Source organism: Trichogramma pretiosum, unplaced genomic scaffold, assembly GCF_000599845.2.
Source record: "Trichogramma pretiosum strain Unisexual culture from Peru unplaced genomic scaffold, Tpre_2.0 scaffold61, whole genome shotgun sequence".
NCBI classification, from domain to species: Eukaryota; Metazoa; Arthropoda; class Insecta; order Hymenoptera; family Trichogrammatidae; genus Trichogramma; species Trichogramma pretiosum.
The window spans coordinates 350,041-377,696 of record NW_019641638.1 but is presented as its reverse complement, the minus strand read 5'-3'; the positions used below and the strand labels follow the sequence as shown (position 1 = coordinate 377,696).

Here is a 27,656-nt window from a genome sequence, read left to right as displayed (position 1 = left end):
ACTCCGCTTTTTAGACAAAATTTTTGGCTCGTCGCTGAGTTTCATGCATCCTCGTTGAATTTCCTCGTCCGAACTATCGGCCGAATTCATACGAGATGACGAACATCTTATGGATACGTTGTCGGTTATCAACGACTCGTTCGACGGACGCCAAGATACGGTTGCTTTTGTGGGAGCGGTGGCAACATTCGATGCCGATGCAGCAGCAGCGGATTTTGTCAAATCAATCGGCGATTGGTGGAACAAACTCGTCGCCGTGTCGAGCATAGACGCATCCGAATGTTGAAACTTGGCCTTCTTGAGCAATAATTGCAGCTCGTTGCAATCGCAGACGTCGTTCGAGGGTCGTCGCTTCACCGACTCCACCGACGAAGCTTGAAGTTTCCGAAGATTTTCAAGAATTTTGTCTAAACTCGGGCCTCCGCGCGACGATGATTGTCTCTCTACGGATTGCATGATGCTGCTGTCTTGAAAGAGGCAAGTATTTTCTCAAAAATAAAGTGCTTGGCACTGCACACAGCCTGTGATTCAAGAAGAAATGACGATTCTTTTGAATGCACTCAAAAATAACTTAAAACGATTTTGGCTTTTTACACATTGACCGAACAAACGTGTACTTTTTTCTTATCTTCTCACACGTTGACTTTTTTTTTATTCAGTTCTTTTTCGCCCTTTTCTCTTAATCCTATTTTCTTTTACACTTCATGAGTTGCGACTTTGAGCGCGGCCCAATCGTTAGTACTTCGTTTACGTATTTTTGCTTCGAAATAGTACACTTTGTTTAATATCTTGGAATAACAAGTTATACTCGATTTCTGAAATTTGAAAAACTTTTGTAATTTATGATTTATTTTGGTAATTCTTGAATCATTTTTTTAACTACTATATAAATATAAATAAGATTGGCCTAAAAATTTAAATCGGCATAAAATTTCGTGCAACCGTCGGTATAGAAGATTTCTTGAACGTAACTACCAGCAAAACTCGTTAGATGGCTCTGGTTGTACATGTTTACATTTTATCGCACCTGTGGCAGTATAGCTCTTAATCTAACACATACAAAGTATGTAACCTTCTGAAAAGTTTTGATTATTTCGAATTCAATCAGAGAAAGTAATTATTCGCCCAGTGGAGAAAGTGTTACAGGTTTTTTCGAATTTTCACAGTAATCCGTGAGTCAACACAGCTACGAGTGACATAAACATGGAAAATCATAAAGAGTTCGTTGATTTAATTACCAAACTCGGAGTTGGTACGAGGCCGGTCAATGATCCGTTTTTTAACGAGACGCACGATAAGTGCAAAGTTTTTGCGAGAAAAGGAGTCGTGGCCGAGGACAACGAAGAATTTTTGCACAAAGTGTAATTTATCCTTTTGTTAAACTATACAATTAAACCTAACCTATTCACTGAATTATTGCTCTTTTATTATTTACAGCGTGAGAACGTTCCCTTGCAATGTGTGTTCGAAGGAGTTTAAAAATCTATTGGATTTCGAGTTACATTATAGCGAGCTTCATCACTACAAGTGTAGCACGTGCAACAAAAGCAGACCATCGAGTCATCTACTGGACTTGCATATTCAAGAAAATCACGACAGTTTCTTTCAAGTTCAAGCTGAAAAAAAACCAATGGTATGTACCTATTCGTATGAATTACACTTAGAAATTAATTCGTTATTTCTTCAATACTAGATTTATAAAAACATATTAATAATTTTCTATTACCGTTTATATTTATTTTTTCAGTATAGATGTTACTTATCCGAATGCAAAGATGTATTTTTCACTCCTGCCCTGCGCAAAGATCATTGCAGAAACGATCATCAATTTCCCGCCACATACAGATTCGAAGAATTCGATCACAAGGAGAAAAAACCGGATGCCGATAAAGCGGCGAAGAAAAAGGATAAGTCCGACTCGAAGCATCAAAGCAAGAAAAGCGAGGGTCATAGTCATAAGCCGGGACCAATCGTAACGAACAAATCTCGCACTTTTTCGAATAGAAATTTTTCGGTGCAACCTATAGGTCAACCCGACGATAGTTCACCGATCAAGAATGAAGAACCCAAGAAACCGTTCACGGGATTCATTCCGAGATCCGTGCAGCAAAATATGTACGCTAAGAAGTTAACGAACAATAAAGAAGGAACGAAAGATGTTTTGGAGTCGGAGAGTCTCATGGATTTGGCTGAAACCTTACCCAGTATTCAAGGTATTTATAACAAATGATAAAATATGTATTAAAAAAAATTATTTATTATGAAATTGGAAGCGAATAGAAGATATTTTTGGTGGGTTCAAATATAGAATTAGGCAAGAGATATATATTTTAAGCGTATGACTGTATTTTATTATTTTATTACAAAAATTTCGTTTTTTACTTACTTTATAACAATCGATGCTTATTAATTATACTATTTACATGAATATGAGTTTCCTACCGCCGGATTGATTTTCTAAATATTGTTATGAGCTAACGGCTGCAATTATAATAGAAAAATTGCAACATTTAAAAAAATAAATCTCCAAAATTACAGCGATGAAACATTTAAAAAACTCGAAACTATCCCGTTAAATTAACATTTGCGACAATATGTAACTATGAAAACACACCATATAAAAAATACAACCAAATTTACAATATTACAGCGATGAAAAATTTTAAAAACTCTAAATTATCACGTGAAATAAACATTTACGACAATATGTTACTATGAAAACACACCATTTATAAAATACAATCAAATTTACAATATTACAGCGATGAAAAGTTTTATTTAACGGGATAGTTTCGAGTTTTTTAAATTTTTAACATTTGCGACAATATGTTACTATGAAAACACACCATATAAAAAATACAATCAAATTTACAATATTACAGCGATGAAAAATTTAAAAAACTCGAAACTATCCCGTTAAATTAACATTTGCGACAATATGTAACTATGCAAACACACCATATAAAAAATAACGCTAAAAATAAAAATTTTGGTATTTTACGTAGAGAAATCGGAACTACAAAACCTATAGTACATTGTACTTTCGTTAAAATCACCAGACTTTTTGTTCTCTCTCTGTCTCTCTCTTTTTTAATACTACGGATATGTATTTGACGATATATCCGGGGCACATTTACAAAGTGTCTTTTAAACTATTACGATTAAAAAAAAAAACAACGAGCAATGAATCTATCACGCCATCGCATTCGTTGATTTTTAAAGTCTTGATATATCAGTGTTATATTTACAAAGTGTATTTTAAACTACTACCATTAAAAAAAAACGACGATATACCGTCTCCTATGCCACGGGCTCGATCGGCGGCGACAACAACGACGACGACTTGACGCGAACCGGACTCTCTCGTCGCTGCAGCCTGAGCAACTGTTGCGCCTGCTGCTGCACCGTCATCTGCATCTGGCCGAGGGCTTCCTCGAGAAACGCCACCCTGTTCATCAGTCGGACGTTCTGCAGCTTCATGAATTCCGCCCAGATGGCCAGCTCGTCCTCTCTCATCTTGCGGGCGTCTCGCGATTTTTTCGCCGCCTCGTTGTTCTTCTTCCTCTTCTCGAGATAGGTCGCGTCTCTCTCCTCGATCTTGCTCTCGTTGTTGCTCGTCACCTCCGCCGACTGACTGTTGTTGTTGTTGTTGTTGTTGTTGTGGTCACCCCCATTACCGCTGCTGCTACTGCTGCCCGATCGACTCATCTTCGAGTTGTCTCCCGTCCTCTTTATCTTCGCGAGGGACTTTTCGCGGAACTCCAAGAATTCCTGATGCGTGTGCTGGTCGAATAATAACGTCGAGTTCATCACCAGCGACATCGGGTCCTTGGCGATGGCTTTGAACGGTCGCACCTGCGGCGACGAGGCAGGGGCTACGTCTGCCGCCGCCGCTGCCGTCGAGGCCAACAACGGCTTAGTTATCGCCGCTGGTTTCGACGGGAACGAAAATCGAGGGAACGCAACCGATTCCGGACTCACCTGGTTCGCGTACAAGCTCTGCATCGGCGCGGTCGAGTACGGATGAAACGAGTGCCGATGGCTCCTCAACCTTTTCACCTCGTCTTCGACGCTTATCACCGACGGTCGAAACTTGGGCGTCGGCAGCGAGTCGAGGAAGCTGATCGGCGGCTGCCAGTGGGCCGGCGGCGGCGGCGGCGCGTAGTGATGTAGTGGCGGACTCAGACTACCAGGACTGCTGCCCGGACTGCAGCTCGAGGATCGACCGTACGGATGAGTACCGTAGCTCGACAAGGCCTGCATACTCGACGAGCCCGGCGGCAACCCGGCGACGTAGTTGGTGTAGGCCGACGACGCGGGCGGACTCGGCGGATGATAGTCTTGCGAGTGGTGGTGGTACCTGTGCGACAGGTCCACCGGATCGGGGGTGGCGTTCTTCGTCCACAGCGGAATGTGTATATTCGGAAAGAGAGTCAGGGCGCTGCTGTTGCAGCTGCTGCTGATCACCGGGACGTTGTTGCTCGAGCTCACGGCCATTACCGGGCTCTTCTTTGACGTTTCCATTCTGTAATGCACAAGATTATATTTATGATGTGGTCTAATTGGAACGTTTAATACTCGATTAAGGCACGTGGTTACGATTGACATTTTTACGACTAAGGAATCTAATCGGTATCATTTGTGTTTGACCGGCGAAGATGAACGAATATTTAACGCGTTTTATAAGAATTGATTTTGAAATTAATTTAAGGGCTAACAGGGGGCTTAATTATTTATCATTTTTCAATTACAGTACTAAGCTGTAAAAGTAAAAAAAATGTTTTTTTTCAATAACACAAATGATAACCTTTTCCAATAGCCTATTTGAAAGTATTTTGTCAAGTTAGATACATAGAAACAATTGCGTACAATAATAATGAAGTTATTGGTCCTCAACGCAAGCTATACGCATATCTAAGCTACCTGTCGTAGAAATCCAAGAACAAGCATTAATCGATGGTAACCTAAGTGGTTTCATTTTGTTCGATAGCCAATTGGCCATAATCGCAACCAAAAGCTAGCCATAAGATGAATTGTAGCTACTCTTGTGTACAATTTTCTAGAATTTAGTATTCATTTTTTATCATTTTCCATAAATTAATTTCACTTTGCTATATGTACAAGGAGCTACAATTCATCTTATGGCTAGCTTTTGGTTGCGACCATGGCCAATTGGCTATCGAACAAAATGAAACCACTTGGGCTACCATCGATTAATGCTTGCTTTTGGATTTCTACGACAGGTAGCTTAGATATGCGTAAAGCTTGCGTTGAGCACCAATACCCTCATTATTTACGTACTCAATTGTTTCTAAGTATCTAACTTGACAAAATACTTTCAAATGGGCTATTGAAAAGGGTTATCATTTGTGTTATTGAAAAAAAAAACATTTTTTTTCACTTTTATAGCCTAGTACTGTAATTGAAAAATGATAAATAATTAAGCCCCCTGTTAGCCCTTAACTACTTAATATGAAATATTATTGTGCGTGAAGACCGTGTAAAATGGTGTAGCAAGAGTAACTTGGTCAAAATCATAATACAAATAAACATTACCGCTCGCGCGTATGTTCTCGTTGAAAATTGGAAAAATTTCAAAAAATTGTCAAAAATAGTAAAAATACAAACCTTAGATTGTGTTACGATGAACTGTTTAATTGAAAATCCTAAAACGTTTCGAAGCTCGCGCGAACGAGTGCACTGAACTTGAATTTTCACTAAACAACTTTTGGGTTTCACCTCGTAAATTTACACGCACGTTCGAATGTACCTATACAACTAAAATGTATACAGCTCGTATTCACGACTTCACAGTTCGGTAACATCTGCATTGGGTCTGGCTCGAGTGGAGGCCGAGAGGGGACTGATGGATTTTCGTCTAGTCCGCATGTACTTAAAGTTTTGACCGAAAGTTTGGAAATTGTAGAGCAGTGGAGTAGGGGCAAACCGGGAGGCGTAACCAAAACAACACTAACACAGTGAAACAATTAGACGCGCGCAACGTGTATATAGCTGTAGCTTTCACTTGGTATTAGTGACATTGTATCTACATTGCCAGCGAATTATGAATGTTACAATGAAATTTTAATAGTGCCTCTGCGATGACATCATTGCATTTCAATCATGTTAAGACAATAGATAAGAAAACATCTGCCGAGAATGTATAATAATAAAGCTAGGCTTGAAAGATAGCGCTTATGACTAATTGAATCAAATTATTACCCAGGATGATTATGAGGATAGTTAATTGGTAAGTCTGTGTACAGTCGTCATCTACACATTTTCCAACATTTTCCATTCTAGTCTAGGCGCTGAGGGGTTTGTATGCACATTGGAAGGTCGCACAACAAACGAACCCTCTGAATCCGAATCTTCAACTCTCACCTCGCTCAGATGGTCGAGTAATTTGTTAAAAACAAATTGATTGTTTATAACTTCTAAACAATTGAATTTTTACCAAAACAATTTTTTTTCATTTTATTGTACACAAAAAGACAAAAATTTCCTTTTTTTATTCGTCTTCATCCGACCAATAGAATTGTAGATATTATTAGTGAAAAATTGTGTTATATGCATGATATATAGAAGCGTCAGTCTGAGCTATACGCATTGACCTGATATCTGAGCGAGGTGAGAGTTGAAAATTCGGATTCAGCGGGTCAACATACATAGAAATACACTTCGTTTCTTGTGGGATCTTCCAATGCATACGAAAACCCCTCAACGCCTAGACCAATCGTTACTTACATCGGTTGAAAATGCAGGTACTGGCTGTTACCTTCATTATGCTATGATTAATAGCTCATTATTAATCCTAAAAAAAAAATCATCCATCAATACCTTAATCGATCTAATCAGCCGTCCAAATTATGTACGTATTATAAAGGCTAATTATAAAGATTTAATTGTCAAAGGGGATTTTCTTAAAATCCATTATAATGAAACCAAATTGATAAGAAATAACAAAATTCTGAAATGAAATGTGCCGTGAAAAATGAAAAAAAATCACAACAGCGGTCGAGATAAATATATGATAATCTGCACGCGCAACAAAGATCTCGTGACTCGTGTAATAATCGGAGATTTGAAAACTTTAAAATGCAAATGATGATTGATTTAATGAATGATTGTATATGAGCCTATAGGCATACATGGCCATGGTAACGACATGTGGAAAAGTATTATCTGAAAATCCTATACATTTGTACGTTTCTATACATTTTTAAATGTGAACGTGCTAGTCTTCCTTAATAGCATCGATATATGATTATGAGAATTTTATATGCTATAACCAATTTTACTACGTTACATAGTGAAAATTACTTTCGTAATGTTATAAATTTTGTATACAAAAAACCAATATCATAGAGTACACCATAAAACTCATAGTTAAAAAGCTACAAATAATTATTTATCCAAAAAGTGCCCGAAAGGCGTTTTTCGGCACAGCACCTGCGTAAAAATTTTTACGTGGTTTTCAGATTTTCTAAACTTTGACGCAGCTTATGTTCTGTGCAAGTTTTCATAAGTTTGTCATTGAGACTCGATGAAACATACGAGAAAAATTTTTTCAATTTTTTGAAACGTTAGGCAGATATGACAAAAAGTTGAGAAAATTTCAAACAAATGTACTTTCTAGACTATCGGAAACACTAATTCAAATACCAATCCACGCACACATTTTTTCATCGATTGTAAGCCCTTTTTTCTGCGATTAAAGCACGCGCAAACATACATCGCGTACGCTCACATCGACATATACACGAATACGTTTGCACATTTTTAGCGAGGCTAGTTGACTTTGTTTTTTTTTCATGTACACGCATTATTTTGTTGATATTCGTGCACTGAAAAAGAAAGCCCTACGACAAGTGTTTGTTATCGCTCAGTCGCTATTTACACGTGCCTGGGCCTTTTTTGTTCTGCGTTGAGATCTCGGTAAAAATACTAAATAATACAAAATAATACAATAATTCGATAATGATATCTCAAAAAAATGTACTTTTGCATCTCAAATAAATCTATAAACCTAATTCAATCCTAATTAATTGAGTAGCTTCCGGTTTGTAAGCGCTTAAGTGTCCCACAGATGATTGATCTTAATTTAAAGAGATCATGACAATAGATTCAGTTTCCACAGCCTATGTATTGCAAGTCATTCAAAAACCATTAATTATAAAAATTGAATCGGATCTTAATATATTAAAAAATTGTGGTAATACGAACCCTGTGTTGAGATTAATTTTTTTGATAGATCATTAGTACACACAATAGTTTGTCATTATAGTACTATACATTTAAACAAAAATAATATTAAGTTTTGTCATATTAAGAAGATCTTTTTACCGATTAACACCTACTACCGTTTCAACACCTTCGAATTTTTTTAATTAATCATTATGATTGATGAAAAAAAAAGGGGTTGAATTTTTTTTTTAAATTTGAATGAAATAATTCTTTCCCGGACGTAATACAATGAGTATGACAATTATGTAATAAGTAGTATCACCTATGAAATTACACTCTAATAAATAATCAGTCCAATTTTTTTTTAGCCATACGACCCAATCCCCCACTATTTATCTTATAGAGAGATCATATTATTTGACGATTCATGTATTTTCAATGCTTGGAGGGGTCAAGCGTGTCGAACTCGCGCCCCCCACTCTGCAGCATCTCATATGTAGAATTTGTTTTTTGATTGCTTGGTCATCGGCCAGCTAGTACACGCCCACAATAGCTTACTGTACACTATAACTCTGGAGACAGACTACTCGGCGCCTGCAGCAGTAATTTTTTGATCTATATAAAAATTCCTCCTAGCAGCAGCATGCTATAGTTGACATAGTAGAGCAGCATCGTGCCAATTTAATTTTTATTCGACACTATGCTAGCTACTTCGGCGCTTCGTATAATAACAAAATTAGTATCATAATTACTCGGCTGAAGACTGCATTTAACGAAAAAAATTTTAAACTTTACACGCTTTAAATCGCAAAGAGTTCAATTCGCATTTCTAAAGAGCTGTGCGCGAGAAATGTTATAAAACTCGTTCAGATGAATTGTTAAACCTTTTTCTAAATATTGTTATCGCTGAATTTGAAAAAAAAAAACAAGTAGGGCAAGGAGTTATTAATTTAGATTACTTTTTTCAAAAAAGGATAGCGAATAATCGGAACAAATTTTTTACAAATGTGCGCCTGTTTAGAGATGCGAATCAATTATTTGAAGTTTGAAGCTTGTTGAGTTTTAAATTGTCTTCGTTGAATGCAATCTTCAGCCGAGTTATGATATAAATTTTTTTTATTACAGCGTCGAAATAGCATCATATTGAACGGTGCACCAAAGTATCATTGCGCCGAATAAAAATTAATCGTCGATGGTACTCTGCTCTGTCAACTAAAATCTTGCAACATTAGAGGCATCGAATATGATATTTCTTGATCGGTGAGCATAAGACAGCTCGGATATTCGTAATTCTCGGAACTACATGTCATGTATTACGTTAGAATGAAAAAGGTGTGAAATTCTTAAGCCATTGAGCAGCTAGCTACCGAATTTACATTTTTTTTTATTGTTTTACTACGGTCTCAATCTGTGTGTTTATGGGATTTCGACTCCTGTGTCCATAGTTAGCACGAAGAAAAAAATAAATCACTTCCGATCGATCTCGAATCGCCACTATTTTCCCGGAAGAGTCGTAAAAAATCACGACACAAAACAGACTGTCATGCATGCGTTATGTCGACAATACCAATAAGCGATTATGATATAGGTTACAATTACGATGACGATTATGAGTCTTTTCCTTCAATTTTTTTTTTTTTTTTTTTTTTTTTGACGGATACAATGAACGACATTGTACGAAGCGGTCGATACGCGCGCAACGAAATGTCCCGAAAAAAAAATTGATCGAGTTGACAGTGATTGCGGGAACTGGTGCGTGATTATTTTTTGAGGAAAAAAAAGGAGTGTGCGTGTGTCTGTTCAGCACGCATAAATTTCAAGCCGTTTCGACTTTCGTACGTATCGTTAGAGCTAGTTTACCATGAATCCGGTAGCCGGCGACAACTCATTGTAAGCTGCTGCTGCTGCTGCGACGCATTCCAGGGAGACTTGGGTTAAAAACGCGTAAGAGATCATCATCGACGGACACAACGCGGAGAAAAATAGAGAGAGAGAGAGAGAGTTTAGGGACACGTATATATAAATGTGTACACAACGAACGAGGAAGAAGGAAAGAAAAAAATGTAGCCTCGAAAAATAGGCAAAACGATTTCCGCATTTCCGCAAGCAATTTACATCTCTCTTGCCCAATCGAGCGCCTCGAAAAAGCGTCGCAGTGCCTGCGCAGCACAATGGAGAGCGGAGAAAGGGCACATCGATGACAATTGCGCTTTTCTCGTGTATATAATGAAACAGCGTCGGCCACTTGAGCCCTCTCTCGATATATATAATATATATATTTCGCAGCTATGCGCGCGTTATGTACGCACGTTTAATCTCTTAAGCAAAAAGAGTTACCTTACTGCCACACATCGCATTGTCGACGAAAGACCCGTCGGTGGGCACTTATGCGTTATATTGAAAGACGCGAGAGGCCCAATTCGTATATATATTCTTTGTTGGAATCCGTTGAAGAAGAAGCCCCGATGATCTACATATTTTTACAAATACATTCTACGGTAATCGTTGCCCATTACACGCGTTTGTACAAATGCACCCCGCGAGCTGCGATCGGAATCAACGACAACACGCGACAACGAAAAAAAAGAAGTAAGGTAAAAGGAATATATCAATGGAGCACGCGTTTACCTATACACATACAACCACAGCAGCTTTTGAAGCACACGGTATATAAAAGTAAAACTCTATTTTTTGTATTTACCTTGGCTTTGATTACCTGCTATAGATTCAAAACAATTCCGACACGCGCGTCTTAAGCCTGACTGCCTTAAAACCATGCGCGACTCTATTTATATATATGGCTACCGAGAAATTTATAATTCAATCGACCCGGCCGAGCACGCCTCGATTCGTCGAGATTGGGTGCTTAGTTTTTTTCCAAAATGCCTCGCTGTGATTTTGGAATTAAATACATACAATACTTACCATACGTCGGAAAACACCGAGAGTACTGTTAATTAGAGAAAAAACATCGGCTCATCCACAAGAGCGCGGTCACACATCGCGCAGTGATTTACAACTCCCGATCAGCCGTGTAGGATATAGGCGCGCACTTAACTTTCGAACGCAGCGTGTGGCGGTACGAACGCGGGAGGCGTTGCCGAAAAATGCGTCGCATTTATACGTAATACGGGCAGTGCCGCACGGAATAAATTGCGGATAAATCAGTGGAATCGATCATCAATGTTGGTAATTTTTTAATTGTTCGATGAGCGTTGAAAGTACAGAGGAGAGAAAAATGTGTGTGGGTAATTCAAGACGCTTCTCGTTGCGATGCCTATACATATCTCGTCGTCGTTTCTACTGCGGTGCGTTTAGCAGCAGCCCGCTCAAATCACGAAGTATTTCTGAAACAATAATTCACGCGCGCGTTCAGTTAATTCAATTATTAAAAAAGAAAAAGAAAATGTGGCTGATGCTTTTTCTCTCACCGCTGGATTGGTTTTCTGGAAACACTGGAAGACTTTGAACGCCGAGTCGCAAGGGTTCTTTCCCGCTGTATTTGAAAAAGAAAAAGAGCGATAACGAAAAATTTTGTTCACGTGCATGAATCGCTAAAATAACGCATATAATTGGCTCACTTGTTCCACGGCAGGCGGCTACCATCTCCATGCCGTGCTCCCTGAACGAATCGGTTCCTTTCAATCTGACGACCAACTTGTCGAAGTCAATGTGACCATCGTGGTCCAACTGTCAAAAAAAAAAAAAAACATAATTTTGAAAATTACACCTAGTCGCTAACGATTTTTCGGATAATCGATCGATTGTTTACCAGATCGAACGAGTTGAGAATGCAGGAGAAATAACATCCCAGCACCTCGCTCTCGTGAAAGTATCCCTCGACTGTTCTATCCACGTGTTCTGGGTGAGAAGAAAAAAAAACAATGAATATTTAAAGTGAAAAATGTTTGGTGTTAAAAAATTCGAGCTCGTACCGATATCGACTCCGGTCTCCCTGTGGCACTTTTCGCGTATTCCCGCGACCAAGTTCTTAATTTCCATCGGAACTTCCTAAAAATTTAAGAAAAATTGTCGTTAAAAAATGTTCGATGCTCGGAGATCGCGAACGATCCTTTTTTTTGAAACTACGATATATACGTTCGCGTGGACGTGAAGAATACACGAAACTAGCACCAAACCGACGATAAGATACATCTTGTGAAACAATGAAAAAACAAATGTAACTCCGTTTCTTTATATATCCGCGATTGTTCGCCTCGCGACGGCGAGTTTAATGAGTGAGTAGCAGAGAGCTCCGTGCGCAGGCCTCGAGAACGGATATGCGGCTCTATACGCCGTCGCACGGCACGATAATGGCAAACATTGACTTAGAAATTATACAAATCCACAAAGATTAAAATTGACGATTTCCACAATCGTTCGGATAAAGCGTATTATTTCGTATGCACGCGAAGAAATTTTAGGTTTCGAAAAAAATGAAAAAATGCGAATAAACAAACGATATTTTGTTAGTCATTTGAATCACCGTTGAAACAGCGGATTATTTGAGTGCAAAACATGACGGCTAAAAACTATTCGCTTACTTTACTCGTGACTCTTGAACGCTCAAATTTATAAAATCAACTGGATAGGTTTGCTCTTTATTTGAATATCATTTCGACCTACGTCGCAATAAAATCGGAGATTTTATAGTATTCCATAATGGTTCATCATTATTGTAAAATTTATCAATTCATTTAGATCATTTCAGTGCAATTTCCGGCTAAAGGCAAAGTGTCGTAGGTTCAAGTTCGGCCTGAGCCCATGTTTTTCTTTCGGTGTACAATAATCAAACTAATTATATTACGATTGAATATGAAAAATCATCGTTTAGATGCTCCGATTCAATTACGTATAATAAAATAATTTTTCGCGAAACAATCGCGGTTTTAAATAAAAAATGATCCTGCATCTAGGCCTCGCCTGTCAATTTAAAAGGGTACAGCGTCCACTACTGAAATGATTTTAATGAATGAATCGATATTTCGGGCGCGTAAAGGTAAAATTAAAATGTAAAATTTAGACTGAATAAATTGTTACAGATTAATTGTTACTGCTACGCATATTGCTATCACGCTCAATATTTTCAAAAAATGTAAACAATCCTATGATATAAATACGGGCCTTATACGATCAAATCGAAATGAAATACATCAAATACATCAAAAAATTGCTTTTCATAAATGAATGATTCCTCATTTACTACTATCATTATTTATGAAAAATATCGTAACACTCGATGAAATGTATACTTTTAGAAATTCAGAATTTGAGAGCTTTAATTATCTCGTTGAAAGATATTTGCACATGGATTACTCGCGTACTTAGTTCATCGACAAAATGCGCAAAAAGCAAAGAAACAAAAGATAACAAGGAAAAATCCGTCAAATCCCTCCCCATCTTACAAGATGGTTAGCCTCAATATACTACAAGTGCCGACGTAATTAACTATTATAGGCCGGAAGAAGTATACGCGCGTCAAGTGTATCCCATCCAATTCGTACCGCGATGGCGTGAAGATTATATATACGAGCGAGCCTCACTCGTAAAAGTTACACATTTCATCGAGTACGCCTTTCGGCGCGCGAGCACAAACTCTCACTTTCGAAAGCACACGACTCGCGCGCGCGTGTCTATATCCCTGCTTCGATTTTTTTTTTTTCGATCTCGGGTAATTCGTGCGTAATGCGCGCCAGTGCGGTAAATTATTGTTTCGTCGCGGCGGTCGCGATAAATTTCGCATCCGCCGATCCCGGCAGCGGCAGCGCGAGTCCGCTCGACGATCTGGAGAATCTCAACGTCTTCGAAACGTCGATCTGTTGCGCCCGCTGCGCCGATCTGATCGATTCGTCGAACGAGATCTGGCCCACAGCGGCCTGCGAGCTGCTGCCGTCCGTGCCGCTGGATCCCTGCCGAGTGAATTTCGACGAGATGAACCTCACGAGCCCGGCCGAGCAGGACTACAGGATCTTTTCTTTGGGCGGCTTGCGAAACGGCCAGGGTCACCTGCTGCTGCAGACGCCGCTCACGGGGCCCACCAAACTCGACGTCATCTACGAGGACGCGAGCCAGCTGAAGCAGATGCACTCGTTCGATTTCAAGGCGTGTCGATTGGAGACGGAGCCCGAATACGCGTACGAACACGTACGCAAGTGGCTTGCCGCCAATCGAGCTGCGGACATTGGTGACCCGTCTAAAAATTATAAGATACTTCTGGGTGCTTACGAGGTCTGCGATAGGCCTAGATGCGAGTTGACGATTGTCAAACGCGTGATTGAACACTTTGACGAGTGACAATGAATATTTTTGATCGCTCGTACATGAAATGATTTGATTGTATTTGAAACTAGCAGCAAATTTAAATGAAGGTAAGAAATGAAGTGTAGAACATGAAGTGAAAATAAAAAATAAATTTCTACAGAAAATGTGTGATGAATATTATCTTAAGTACTTCTTATTCAAATTTATTTATTATGATTGTTATGAAGTGAAAATCAAATCTAAGGTGTCAAGGTTAACTAATCCCATGAGATGTGATATTAATAAATATCATAATTACGTCATTTTTATGTCATACATTACTCACTTATGCGTTAATCCTTTCACATTATTAATGTTATCATTTCTCCACTTCAATGACTCTGAAAATTTCTATTATGATCGATCGCTAAGCATGCTAATTCACACGCGAGATGAATTCTTATCTCTTGCTACCTCCAATGTAAAATTGTGAATGAAACGAACGAACAGGTATTAACCGCGACTACCTGACATTCGTTTTAAAATGAATTCAAATAAACACGAATTCTAGTCGAACTGTTTTCGTCAACATACGTGATATACAAAGGTGTCATAATACCTTTGAAACCATGTAAAAATGAACGATAAAAAGAATGATTAATTATTGAAGCCCATCTATCGAAGATACGTCATAATTCACACTCATAAAGAACATAGTCGTCCACTCCTCGACGTTGCCCGAATTCGAATCAACACCGTGTCTCGACACAACAGCTCGACTGCCACCTTCCGTACATTTTATCTTCAGAAATGTGTATACACAAGATACCAAGGCAAAAGCGCAGTAAGAAAGAAGATCGGATTTTCGAACGCGGCAAATAATATATAACTATTATTATTAGGTATTACACGCGCGGATTCGGACGCGCGCGTCCAGTCGCAAAATCGCGCGTCTTTCGCCGAAAACCGTGTTGCCCTTTTACGCATACAGCAGCAGTTATTACCAAAAAAGGGTGACTATACCACCATTATATGGAAAAATCTCGCGATATATATCGGTCAGCGTGTCAGATGGCTTCATCGTCAAAAGTACGAGTGTACGAGGGCGAGTCTGGTCTCTCACGCGGCGCGGCGCACCGAGAGCACGACGACGTCCTTTTCATCGTGGTATTATTATTGTGCGGAAAGCGCAGATGCGCCACGATAATTGCCGAAACGCCGCGTTATAACCCTTTTGCTCGGGGCACGCGTCGCAGCGTGTGTCCTCGCCCCCGCGTCGATACAATGCTGCTATACGCACTCTTTCCTTCTCTCTCTCGGCTTGGCTCAAAGCTTCGATAGAAGAGACACTCGCGTGTGCTCCGTTGACCTAAATATGTAATGTATGTTAAGAGGGTGTGCGCACACTGTTATATGCAAGATTTTCCATTATAATACGTAAGTGTACGCGCAGCGTTCGGATTTTTAGATATATATATATGGATTCGTCGATCAATTCGGTCCAGCCCCCCTCAAGTAACGAATGGTCAAAACCGAAGTGTCGTTGATTGCGATCGACAAGCCGTGAGAGAGAAACAAATAACTCGCTTTATAAATGGAGCAACGAAAAACTGCGCTATAGGCGGTGTGTGGACTTTGATTTTTCTTCGAACTGTATATATTATACACAGTTGGGGACACCCGCGGAGCTCTGTGCTGTGCTGCGGCCTCATGGATGCGCTCATATACATATGACATCGTCGCTAGCCTGTGCATCCGCCTCCTACATCCGAGATTTTTACGACTTTTCTAACAAACGAAAGCGAATAGATGTATGTACTTAAGGAGACAGCACAGAATCTCAGCCTCTCGGGCATTCACCAGGCTTTTAACCCGATTGAAAAGATAGAGTGTAATTAGATGTGACTTTTAAAAGCTTTTTTTTCGTCCGCCTATACACATATTTTTGTTAATACGTACGAATTGACGCAACCGCGCCTGTAACGCGCGTAGATTTCTCTCTCGAGTGTGTGATTTATAGAGATTTCCCGAGAAAAACCTCGTAAAACAGCGGGAGCGGCTTGCGTGAATCGTGATTTTTCGACGACGATAACCCAGCAGCGCGACGGGCGCGGGGGGCATTAATTTGCATTGAAATCAAAAGCGGAGATTAGAGTTTTACTGCTTTTTTCGGTAAATCTAACAAATTTATTTATCAACAATTTCACTTTACAAAATTACAATAAAGGCGTGCGTGTGTGTGGGGCGAGAGGCGAGATTTACAATTATATTCGATTGGGTCGCTTCTCTCCTCAGGCGGTGGTGCGCTTGGCTACGTGCGGCAGATCGTACTTGCCTCGCACGCACTTGATCTTGACTCCGGGTACGTCCTTGCATCTGCCCACCCGGCACAGCACGATATTGTGCTCTTGCAAATTGTGTCCGATGCCTGTTGTATAAAAAATAAATATATATAGATGAAATTCGTATACGAAATCAAAGGATAAATCTTCCGCTTCGATCTATACCGACCTGGCACGTAGGCGGTCATCTCTCGGCCGGTCGACAGTCGCACGATGACGCACTTGCGATTCGCCGAGTTGGGCTTCTTGGGCTTCTTGGTCAAGCACTTGATCACGACGCCCTTGGCGAAGGGCTGGCCGTTGAACGGATTCGTGCACTTGCGCTTCTTCATCAGCGGCCCGAGCCGGTGCATCCTGATCAGGCGGGACATGTCGTTGGCGAGACGAGCCGGTTGCAGACCTGTAGCGGTAGAGCGGAAAATTCTCATTAACGTTCGTTATCGGAGAAAAATTTGGCGATACGATGTAATCGCTCGCGTCGAGCGTGAGAATAACATCGACGCGCTTCGCTTACAAGGTGTAATAACGACGATTAGCGAATTGCGCGCGTCGCGATCGATCGACGACTTTTAAAGACTCGAATGTGGCGTATAGTATTCTTTTGCTATTCTAAGACTACAATACACAGAGAGAGCAGCCTCGGCGACGCACTTTTTTCCCATAGATCGGGCGTCTATGCATATATTGTAATGCATCGCGAAGCCGAGAAAAAACCTTAACTCGCGTCAATGAGCGATCATCGATTATGCGTGTTATAATAAACTCGAGTTTTCGTGCGTTGTAATACCTTCGATTGCCGCGACTATGGCGCGACACGAACGCCAAACAACACCTTGATGAATCACCTATAATATGTAACGCGAATTCTTGAGAAAAAAAAACCGAGTTTCAAGTGATCGCGCTCAGCCCCTTGTACATATCGTACGAAGGCACACAAGCCGCCTATATTCGTCTCCTTCGATCTTCCGATTAAAATTTTAACTTTTATGAAAAGCTGACTCAACTTTTTTCATCTCTTTCTCTTTCTTTTTCTTTCTTTCTTTGCTTATTTCCAATGTATTTGTTGAAAAAACCCTTTGAAGCGTAAGAATTTTTCACACCTAATACATAATAATATTGCCTGGATATTTCACTCGACACTACTTCGAATTACCTTGTGTGCGAGAAACGCCCCGTCCTCCAATATGTTACGTGTACGTAAGAATAAGGATTTTTTTCCTTCTTCTTCGTCTTAAAAGAGCTCGACACGCTCGCGCGAAAGGATTATGCAAGGCTCGCGTCGTTCTTCGATTGTTATTGCTCTCTCATTGACGACATTTTATTCTGCTTCGTCGCCCGAAATTCTTTCCTCTTCCGAGATATATATAAAATATTTGTTATCGCGAGCTAACCGATTTTCACTCTTGCCCCCCCCAACGAAATCTCCCATCATTAATTTGCATCAAATGCGCACCGAGAGAACTGCATTTATTATTGCGGCTCGCACACGTGCGTGGGTGTGAGTCCGGTTCCACTGTGTGTGACAGCTGTTTGCGTCGTCGTGCGCGCGATCGTAATGAAAAAGGCGAAGAATAATAATATTGCGCCGACTGACCGCCGGTCAAATGGACACATTTCCATTTGGATACACAACGCAAGCCGTCTTTCACGAAATGGTCATCTCACTCTCTCGTCGCTCACAAATTCGGACTGACATTATATTTCGTTTCGCCGTCCAGCCGTACGTACACAATACAATGTAATACCTCGACCCTTTCTTACTCTCTTTCTTTCTTTCTCTTCTCTTCTTTTTTTTTTGATCGAAGGGCTATTGCCTATTTTCATTCAATCATTGGCGCAGCAGTTGTCTTTTTCCGTCCTAATCCATTAGTCCCCGATGCGTTAAATGTCCACGACGACGACGACGGCGTTTTTCTCACTTACGGCCCTTTTCAACGGATTCACACCCTTTTTGCCTTATGCGCGCGAAAAAGTACAGATGAGTATCGCTAACACCGAGAAATACGAGACCTCCCAAAAGTTTTTTTCGGAAACTTCGTGCATACTTTTACCCGGCTCTTCATCGGATTTTAGCATATACCCTTTTGTCCGAGCGGATCGAGCGATGTAACACAGACGTACACACACGCTCGCAAAACTCATTGGTCGATATACATTCTTAAAAATGGGTCAGTAGCCGTATGTATACTGTAAAGCTTTAAGAAAGCACACATGTGTTACGAGACCTCTTTCTTTTTTTCTAAAATCGAGAATAGTTCCGGGAATTTCCCGACGATTTTTAATGGATATAAAATTCGCCATTGTTCACGGCAGCACATGTGTCACGCGATATTACATTACTTTTATAACGACGCTTCGATATTTTGTTTCAAATAAAAAAAGATGCAACATTTGACGGGCCGTTACGAAAACGAGTTGTCTGCTTCGTGTACGAACGTCGACGATACTATATTTCGGGCCTGTTAGCGCGACAATTACACGGAATTACGATGATACTCTAATCTCAGCTGACGATATGAGCACCGGAAGCAGTTGCATCGACGTGCTAATGATCTTATACCATTAGCACGGAAGCCGGAATCGAATGACGCGTGTATACACGTATCAAAAGCAAGTGCAAGTTTAGTTTATCTGATGTCAACTCTAACGAGGAGTCCTATCATATTTTTATTGCTAGTCGATGAACTTTCCCTTTTGGTATTTTAATAGATAATGTTGACAAGATATGCTCGATGTTAGTATCATTAGGGGTCTCATGACCACTTTAACATATTATTTTTGTGAATATGTAATAAACAGTAATACAAACACCGATGCTTAGTGACTTTACTGTTTGATACAATGTTAGTCAATGACAAAAATATTATCGTTAATCTTTTATCTGAGCAAGTTCCCATAGGTATACAACTTTTATCTTAAACTAAGCTCCTTAGTCGATCATTACTACGGTAGAATGGAATTTGTACTAGTAAAGACATCTTGTAATATCTCTGATGCTAATAGCGAGTCGTAATTCTTATAATATGTATCTACTTCTGTTATATTCACCTTGTATAGGATTCTGCAAACATTTTTTGGCAGCTGACAGTATGCTACCTGTAAATATTAATTTAAATATGAGTATCAACAGTCGAAGACCAAAAAATACAATGTGCAAAAGTATTGTTACCTGCGAAACCATCAACATAGCTAGGGGCAACTGGTGCAAGCCGCTGAGCTGTAAAACAAAGTCATCATAAACATTACTCTTTGACATAGACACACAGTGCAACATTAAAAAGTATCACATAATCATGTAATCATATAATGCAGAGCTTGAATGAAAGCAAGTTTTTGAGGTTAAGCAGTGGTAAACAAAACCCATTTCACTTCTTTGATGTGTGCTAACCTTCGATGCTCCTCGTCAAGCAAGATCTCGTGAAGCTCGCGATGCTTTTCGCCAGCACGTTCATCTTTCAACAATTGTCACTCACATGCAAATGTCACGTACACTGTTTATTCACGATTTAACAAAGTTCACTCGGCATTATAAGCGGCACTAATATGTTCGCTTTGACAAAGAAACTGGTGTGGCGGCGAATTCGTCTGCTATAGGCGAAAATATTACCCTCGCTCGAAATCTGCTTTACCATGCATAGAATAGCGACGTATTTATCACTTGTGGGACGCTTACCTTACGCTGAGTTGTACACCATAAAGTTTTGAACAAAAAATAGTTTTAAAATAAATAATAATATTTTATGACGTCAAATGCTTATATTTTTAACATATGAAATATACTTCAATATGGATGACGGATTGAATTAATTTACTATTTTGACGCCCATTTTTTCATAAAAATTATAAGGATTTTCCTTTAATATATAGTTTTATACATAGAATTATATTTTGATTATTAAGCAATGAAAATAGAAAGTGTCATGTTAATCTTTTTAAAAAACTAACAATTATTTTTTCAATCGGTTTTTACATAAAAAACGTAAAGACCTGCCGTCAGAGGAGACTTTTATTTATTCAATTTATTATATTTATTTAGTATTAAACATCAAGTATGGTATTTAAAATTTTGAGGAAAAAAACTTTCAATATTTAAAAATGATTTTTTCAATTCCAGAAAATTTACTGTACATTTTGTTTTTGTTTCATTTGTTCTCACTATAATTAAAATTTTTCAAAACGTATCCATTAATTACGACAAAATAATTTTATATCTTCTTCTTTTGCTTCCAGACGAAAAGGAAAAGGAACCCGAGGCTCGCATGGAAGAATAAAACCAAATCCTTCGGCTTTCGTTTGAGAGGAGTAGAAAAAAAATTTATTTTTCCAATAAAACAAATAGATTACAGAGTATTTTCCAATGTTACATCGAATGAACAGAAAAAAATGAAGTAAAGTCAATCGTATCGTCCACAGAGTCGCATCAAAATTAAGGAACTAAGATCCGTCAGATCAGACGTGAATTTTCATAAATGCAGTCGTTAACGCACACATAGTATAATAGTACAGAGAAAAAGAGATATCGTATGGAAATAGATACATCGAACGAGTGCGAAATTGCGCAAAAGTTAAAGTTACATTATAATTATTGCATTAATGTGTGTCAAACGACGTTGTAACGTTACACACACACGCACGCATTGCGTCGTGGTCTCTATTTACCAGACACCGTGTCCGCCGAGATAATTGTTGTAACCGAGATGATGACCGCCGGCCAGGCCGTGATTGTAGCCCAGGTAACCCAATCCGTTGCCGACGTAGCCGTTGTAGCCCGCGTGATGGTGTGCCCCGGCCAGGCGCAGGGCCCCAGCGTGATGCCCGTAGAGGGCCTGATGATTGTAGCCGTAATTCAGGGGCAGGTGTCCGTTGTAGCCGGCGTAGGAGTGTGCCGCGTGACCGGCCAACGGCAGACCGGAGTAGTACGGCGAGCCCAGATGACCCAAGCCTGTGTACATATACAATTTATATTTATTTATTCGTAATAATTTTTGCGCAATTTTGTGCGATATCGATATCTCGATGTATAATGCAACGAGCGATCGACACCCAATATATCTTCGTTATTGTGCAATGGATAAAACCGCGCGCGACTCGCAAGTTTTTCTCCTTATACATATACCTACTTTTACTATTATAAGCGATCGCGGTGGGTGATGCGGGTGGTGGAGCGCGCGGCTTTTCGCTCGTTTATCTCTCTCTCGACGTCAGCGGGGCTGGAGCTCCCATTGTTTTTTTTTACGCGATAAAAATGAAAAAAAAATAAGGAAAAAAGAAGGTAGTAATAATCATCGTGGGAATGGCGAGAGAAAAACGAGCAGCGCCCTTTTTTACGCGCGCGAGCCGCGGTAATATCTCATTCTCTCTCGCGGCTTTGATATTTCGAGTGTGCGGATCTACTTAATGGATTATTGTTTCGCCGAGCGAGAAAGATGGAATATAGATATTATTATTAATGGTAGCTACTAACAATTTGTCGATGAAAATCGTCGGACGGGGGCTTTATTATAAAGAAATACATCATTCAACGGCGGCGGTGGTGGTGGGCCCGGCGCTGAATTAATGAGTTATTTAAAATGAGATTTTGCATTGTATCGCGTCGTAATGCGCCGCGGATAAAATCGATCGCCTCGCGTGTGTAATTGCAATTTAACAGGCGATTGGCTTTGATGGATCGATTGTCTATAAATTAGCCGATTCTTCGATGTTCATTTTTGGTGCTTTACAGTATACACAATGTGTAAATAAATATTTTTGTACTTAAAAAGAAAAAATTGTAATTTTTTATACACAACTATTTTTGTTCGAATAAAAATGTAAAAAACAACAGAATATTTTGTATTCGCTATACACGATAAAAAAACTCACCGAGACCCGCGTGTCCAGCGTAACCAACGGCTCCTGGATAATATCCACCGTAGCCGAGACCTAAGAGTCCTCGCTTGTCCTGCTTCTTCGCCTCGACGGCCGTAGCGGCAGCGGCACCGCCGGCGGCTGCGACGTCCTCGTCGCCGGCGTAAATTGGCGAAGCCACAGCGGCGACGACAGCAATTAAGATCTATTTTATACCGTGCAGAGGCGCAGAGAGGTACGGGAACAAAATTTTGTATTTATTATTATACCGATGGGGAAGTTTCAGAGCTGCCACTTTCTCTTATCTATACGTATCGTGAGGGTAGAAAGGGCGTATAACTGGCAAGAAGCGATCTCGTGTTTGAAGGGAGCCGCGCGCGTATATTCCAAGACGCTGATCATCGGTCAAAGGGTCGTCGTGGAAGCAAGCAAGTTTCGAGGAATCGAATTATCGTCGTCGCCCGACGTCGACGAGCCCGCCGTTTGAAATTCGTCACTTTGATAGAAATCGGTAAATTCATTTTCGAATGACCATTAGTCGTCGCCTTATATCAAAAGTTGGGAACGAGCGGGCCAGCCTCTACAGATATTATATACAATATAAAATTCAATCTACGGTACTCACGATAGCCTTCATGTCGAGGGGTTGGAAATTATAAGAGAAGCGCAAAAACTGAGATGCAAAGATCTAAACTCGTGGCTGGAGCCTCGAACTGTGGAAACTGATGAAGCCGTACGTGGACCCGATCGGCTTTATATAGGCGCAGAGGAGGCCCCGCGCGCGAGTCGTTGTGTATATGGACAGCTGGGGGGCCCCCGCCTTGGTGTGCATATAATACAGCGGAATCCCACAGCAATCAACCTGTGGTGCAGCAGCAATAGACACACACACACACATATATACACTCAAATGTATATGGTTACGGGGTCGATCGATCGATCGATCTATCTATCGCTCCTCCCTGTGTCCTTCTGTATATGTGTGTAATAACAGCATACAGGTATAGGTAGGTAGAATAGGCGATAACGTCGCCGAGACAAGGAGCATATAAAAATAAAAGATCCTTTCTAATGTCCACGAGAGAAATATTTTACACACACACACACACACACACAACGAGCATATTTCCTCTGTTATACGCGACGAGCCTTTTGGGGATTCGATCGGGTATTATATGTAAGTGTGTGCACACGTGTGTCTTTATGTGTGCAGTTACGATTATCCTCGTACTATAGCATCGGACAGGCATGTGTGTGTGTGTGTGTGTATACACGACAAACTAATTGATCGGCTTATACACGAGCGAGAGCTTGACGTCTCTCTCTCGTCGGACGGATTGATCGACACTCGGCAAGCCTTTATGGCGGCGATACATATATGCATGTTTTATGTAATGTGTGTTTGTGTGTGTGTGTGTGCTTGTGTGTGTGTGTGTGTGTGTGTGTGTGTGTGTGTGTGTGTGTGTGTGTGTGTGTGTGTGTGTGTGTGTGCTTGTGTGCGATCGACGTGTGGCGCGCGATAGGTATCAATTTTTGGTCAATTTCGTTATTTTTCTTTTTTTTTTACCTTATCGCCTGTTCATAAAGATCGGTGATTGAAAGAAAAAACGATAATTTGGAGTAACGAAAGATTGACCCTTAAGAATTATAAAAAATCAATTAATAATCAATAATTTTTAAACAGTAAGTGCCTGGTATTAGAAAATTTAAAACATCAAACTCATCATTCGCGAATTCTAATTTTGACCATTGTTTTTTATAAGTTACAGGCGCATAACTAAACCAACTCGATATATCATTAAAACATTGGCAATTGCATATAGATCAAGCAGAAAAAAGTAATAATGGAATTTTTAAAATGTTTAGAGCATTGTTCGATCAAGGATTAAGAGCAAGGATATAAGATGCACTTAAAAGTGACTCTTTCAACTACGAAGGACATATAAAAATTGAATCTACAGATATGAACATTTTCACCTGCGTGAATAAAATTTTTATTTTAATTTCGGTGTAGTTTTAATGATGCGCGAGTGTCCATATGCCATCGTATATCGCAGTACACGACTGTAGAGGGGGAAAGTGTCGCCAAGAAGCTACGAAAATCGCGGATTCGACTCGCTATCATACGAGCAGTGCGTTCGGTCGCTATAGCCAAAAGTTAAATTCCTGCAGTAAGCGAGTGTTTACAAATTCGTGCTAATTCGAGGTAAATACAGTGTTAGCCGCTCGAGAAATATAACCTCGAACACTTTTCTCAGTGAAAAAATGCATAGTGAATTATACGTTTGATAATTGAGCGAGCGATGGAGAGCCAAGAGGACGAAGTTGGGTATGACTATTTTTGCTCGTGTCGCGATATTTTTTAAAGCGATCATTCCTTAATCATGTTTGACTTTGCTTCAGAGTGAAGGAAGAGTTGACTGATACGTGGCCGGATCCAGGTGACGATTATATTTTATATTCGATGGACACTTGCGAGGCTGAAAACCATGAAACATTCCCGCTTTATGAACCATCGGTGAGTCAAATGATTTGAATTATGTTTTCTAATTTTTTCACTATCCAAAACTCATGATTAATTTGAATTTTAGAATATAGGGGAGGTTCAAGAAAGGTTAGACGATATAATATTCATTGATTGCGGTGGCGAAGATGTCAAATCCGAACCACCGTCTTCGTCGACCACCGTCCACGAAATCGATTATGAGAATTATCCACCTATCGAGGAAGTAGACGACCAAATTCAGACAAATTACTGGAATCGAAAAGAGCTGATAGTTTTGATAAAGAAAAATTTCGACTATCACAATAACTGTTATTTTCAAGTAATACCCCGATACGAATACGACGAATACGAGGACGTAAGAAAATTTAGAAAGAAATCTCGTACCAAGTCGTCTTATGAGGGTAAAAGGCGTCGAAAAGCTATTAAAAAAGAAGAAGAGCCATACTATGCACATATCGATAGGAAACACGAGATCATTAGATCGTACGAGAGCATTCGATTGTACAAATCATTTGGACGGAAAAAAAAGATCAGATGTCGTCCGAGTGCAGCGTATGATCGAAGGAAACCCTTAAAGTGTCAAATTTGTCAGAAATCGTTCGCATATCAGGATAAACTCAAACGACATATATACAAGGTACACAATCCGAGCAACATAGTCGAATGTGAGATTTGTCCAAGTTCGTTCAGCTGCAAAGATTACCTCAACGAACACATCAACGCCGTGCACGACAGTGATAACTTTTACAAATGCGAGATTTGTTACCAATCGTTTGAATATCAGTTTTTACTCGATTTACATGTCGATGCTGTGCATAATGGTAACAAATTCAAGACTCATCTCGACCAAGGCACGAGCTCGGTTTATTATGAAAAGCAATCGATTGAAGATAATATTGATCAAAAAGCATACGTTGATGATTACATCGAAGCTCACGAAAATTCAGTTCGCGATCACGAGAAACCCTTCCAATGTGGCACTTGTCACAAATCATTTGGACGAAGAGACAAACTCAATCAGCACATCGATTCCGTACATAATCCAGTCAAACCCTTCGAGTGTCAGATTTGCCAGAAATCGTTCAAATACAAGCAATCCTTGGAAAATCACGTGAACTCGGTGCACGATCCTAGAAAACCCTTCGAGTGCGAGGTTTGTCGCAAGACGTTCGAAACCCAGAATAAGCTCAAAATTCACACGAGTCAAGTACACAACCGGAACAAAATCTTCGAATGCGACGTATGCCACAAAACGTACGCACAAAGATGTCACCTCGAGATTCACGTGAATGCGGTACACGATCGGAGCATCGTCTACGACTGCCAGTATTGTTACAAATCATTCGGATACCAGCAAACCTTGAAAAATCACGTAATGACGATACACAAGGGTATAAAACCTTTCGAGTGCGACGTTTGTCACAAATCGTTCGGATACCAGCAGACCTTGAAAAATCACACGAGAGCGGTACACGATCGCGTGAAAACCTTCGAATGTGGTATTTGTCGCGCGTCGTTTGGATACGAGAGGGAACTCAAAAAACACATGACGACAGTACATGATCGTAGTAACCCGTACGAATGCGAGATTAGTTTCGAGACATTTTGATGTAATTAAGATTTCTGCTCTCGCTTAAGAATGTTTTGTATTACATGAAACTTTCGAATATCTTTGAATTTTGTTAAGAACAATAAAGTATTTAAAATTGTTACTCGATTTTGACGTCACTGTGAAAAAACCTTTTCTTTATACATTACGCAAATATCAGTTTTATCTTTAGTTTTCATATATTAGTTTCACCAAGTACTCCCAATTGGTACGTCAGTAGAAAATGCTTGTCCCAAATCCGTTGTTTTCAAAAATTTGGATGGATAAAATTTTAATTGTATTATGATAGAAAAAAATCCAAAAATAAATAATATTAAAATGAATACAGCTTTGTGTTCAATGAACAAAGATTGGTAAATTTTAGCACTTTTTATTTCTTTTAAATAATTTCTCAAAATTTTGGTTTTATATTAGTTAAAAACGCTATAGAATTTGTACATAACACAAATTAAAATCAACATCATCAAAATGAAAATTTTTTAAAATTCTTTGGACAAAGTGTATGCACTTTTTATTTTTCACAAAAATTAGTTCAGTTCATACTTCGAGTCAAATTTCAAGTAGATACAATAGTGTCGGAATAGTAACGTCGAACCCTAATTACGTATATAACCCGAGAAAATCTAAGTAAATTGCAGCCGCTCGCGCACACACGTCGACCAGAGATAGGCTTGCATAATATAATATAATCGCAATTTATTCCAAAAACGATAATTAACAGCCATACGATATTCGATCGGAATATTATTAATACATATTATAACGCGCATATATAGGCTATTATATGCGTGTCAGACATCGATCTCGCGAGCGAGGCCTGTTGTGTGAGTATGTGCACAATTACGTTGTGCAAGTGCACTTCGCTTCAGAAAAGATTGATAATTGATACACGACTCTCGCGCGCGGCACGCGTAAATTATCCCTA

The 27,656-nt window shown here is 39.7% G+C and overlaps 6 protein-coding genes across 6 annotated transcripts; 2 read left to right on the top strand and 4 right to left on the bottom strand.

The window, feature by feature from the left end:
* Positions 1-1,049: 1,049 nt before the first annotated feature.
* Positions 1,050-21,084, top strand: LOC106654242 (zinc finger protein 511). The gene is made up of 4 exons (XM_014374020.2): positions 1,050-1,361; positions 1,438-1,633; positions 1,748-2,213; positions 21,000-21,084. Exons 1-4 carry the CDS (start codon positions 1,204-1,206, stop codon positions 21,038-21,040), a joined length of 861 nt encoding a protein of 286 aa, XP_014229506.1. The 5' UTR covers positions 1,050-1,203; the 3' UTR covers positions 21,041-21,084.
* LOC106654241 (uncharacterized protein DDB_G0275275) lies at positions 2,809-7,338 on the bottom strand. Its single transcript, XM_014374019.2, has 2 exons — positions 5,629-7,338; positions 2,809-4,525 (listed from the first exon to the last, which is right to left on the bottom strand). Exon 2 carries the CDS (start codon positions 4,522-4,524, stop codon positions 3,301-3,303), a length of 1,224 nt encoding a protein of 407 aa, XP_014229505.1. The 5' UTR covers position 4,525; positions 5,629-7,338; the 3' UTR covers positions 2,809-3,300.
* LOC106654244 (general odorant-binding protein 56d-like) lies at positions 11,368-12,391 on the bottom strand. Its single transcript, XM_014374022.2, has 6 exons — positions 12,286-12,391; positions 12,123-12,198; positions 11,960-12,048; positions 11,769-11,877; positions 11,619-11,683; positions 11,368-11,534 (listed from the first exon to the last, which is right to left on the bottom strand). The coding sequence occupies exons 1-6, from the start codon at positions 12,340-12,342 to the stop codon at positions 11,517-11,519; spliced, it is 414 nt and encodes a 137-aa protein (XP_014229508.1). The 5' UTR covers positions 12,343-12,391; the 3' UTR covers positions 11,368-11,516.
* Positions 16,641-20,328, bottom strand: LOC106654243 (40S ribosomal protein S12, mitochondrial). The gene is made up of 5 exons (XM_014374021.2): positions 20,158-20,328; positions 19,939-19,986; positions 19,818-19,865; positions 16,939-17,169; positions 16,641-16,855 (listed from the first exon to the last, which is right to left on the bottom strand). Exons 1-5 carry the CDS (start codon positions 20,219-20,221, stop codon positions 16,719-16,721), a joined length of 528 nt encoding a protein of 175 aa, XP_014229507.1. The 5' UTR covers positions 20,222-20,328; the 3' UTR covers positions 16,641-16,718.
* Positions 21,085-21,399: 315 nt separating the features above from the next.
* On the bottom strand, positions 21,400-23,253 carry LOC106654023 (cold and drought-regulated protein CORA-like). The gene is made up of 3 exons (XM_014373712.2): positions 23,242-23,253; positions 22,632-22,821; positions 21,400-21,711 (listed from the first exon to the last, which is right to left on the bottom strand). Exons 1-3 carry the CDS (start codon positions 23,251-23,253, stop codon positions 21,425-21,427), a joined length of 489 nt encoding a protein of 162 aa, XP_014229198.1. The 3' UTR covers positions 21,400-21,424.
* Positions 23,254-24,749: 1,496 nt separating this feature from the next.
* Positions 24,750-26,834, top strand: LOC106654025 (zinc finger protein 658B-like). Its single transcript, XM_014373714.2, has 3 exons — positions 24,750-24,945; positions 25,020-25,134; positions 25,208-26,834. The coding sequence occupies exons 1-3, from the start codon at positions 24,920-24,922 to the stop codon at positions 26,729-26,731; spliced, it is 1,665 nt and encodes a 554-aa protein (XP_014229200.1). The 5' UTR covers positions 24,750-24,919; the 3' UTR covers positions 26,732-26,834.
* The last annotated feature ends 822 nt before the right edge of the window (positions 26,835-27,656 follow it).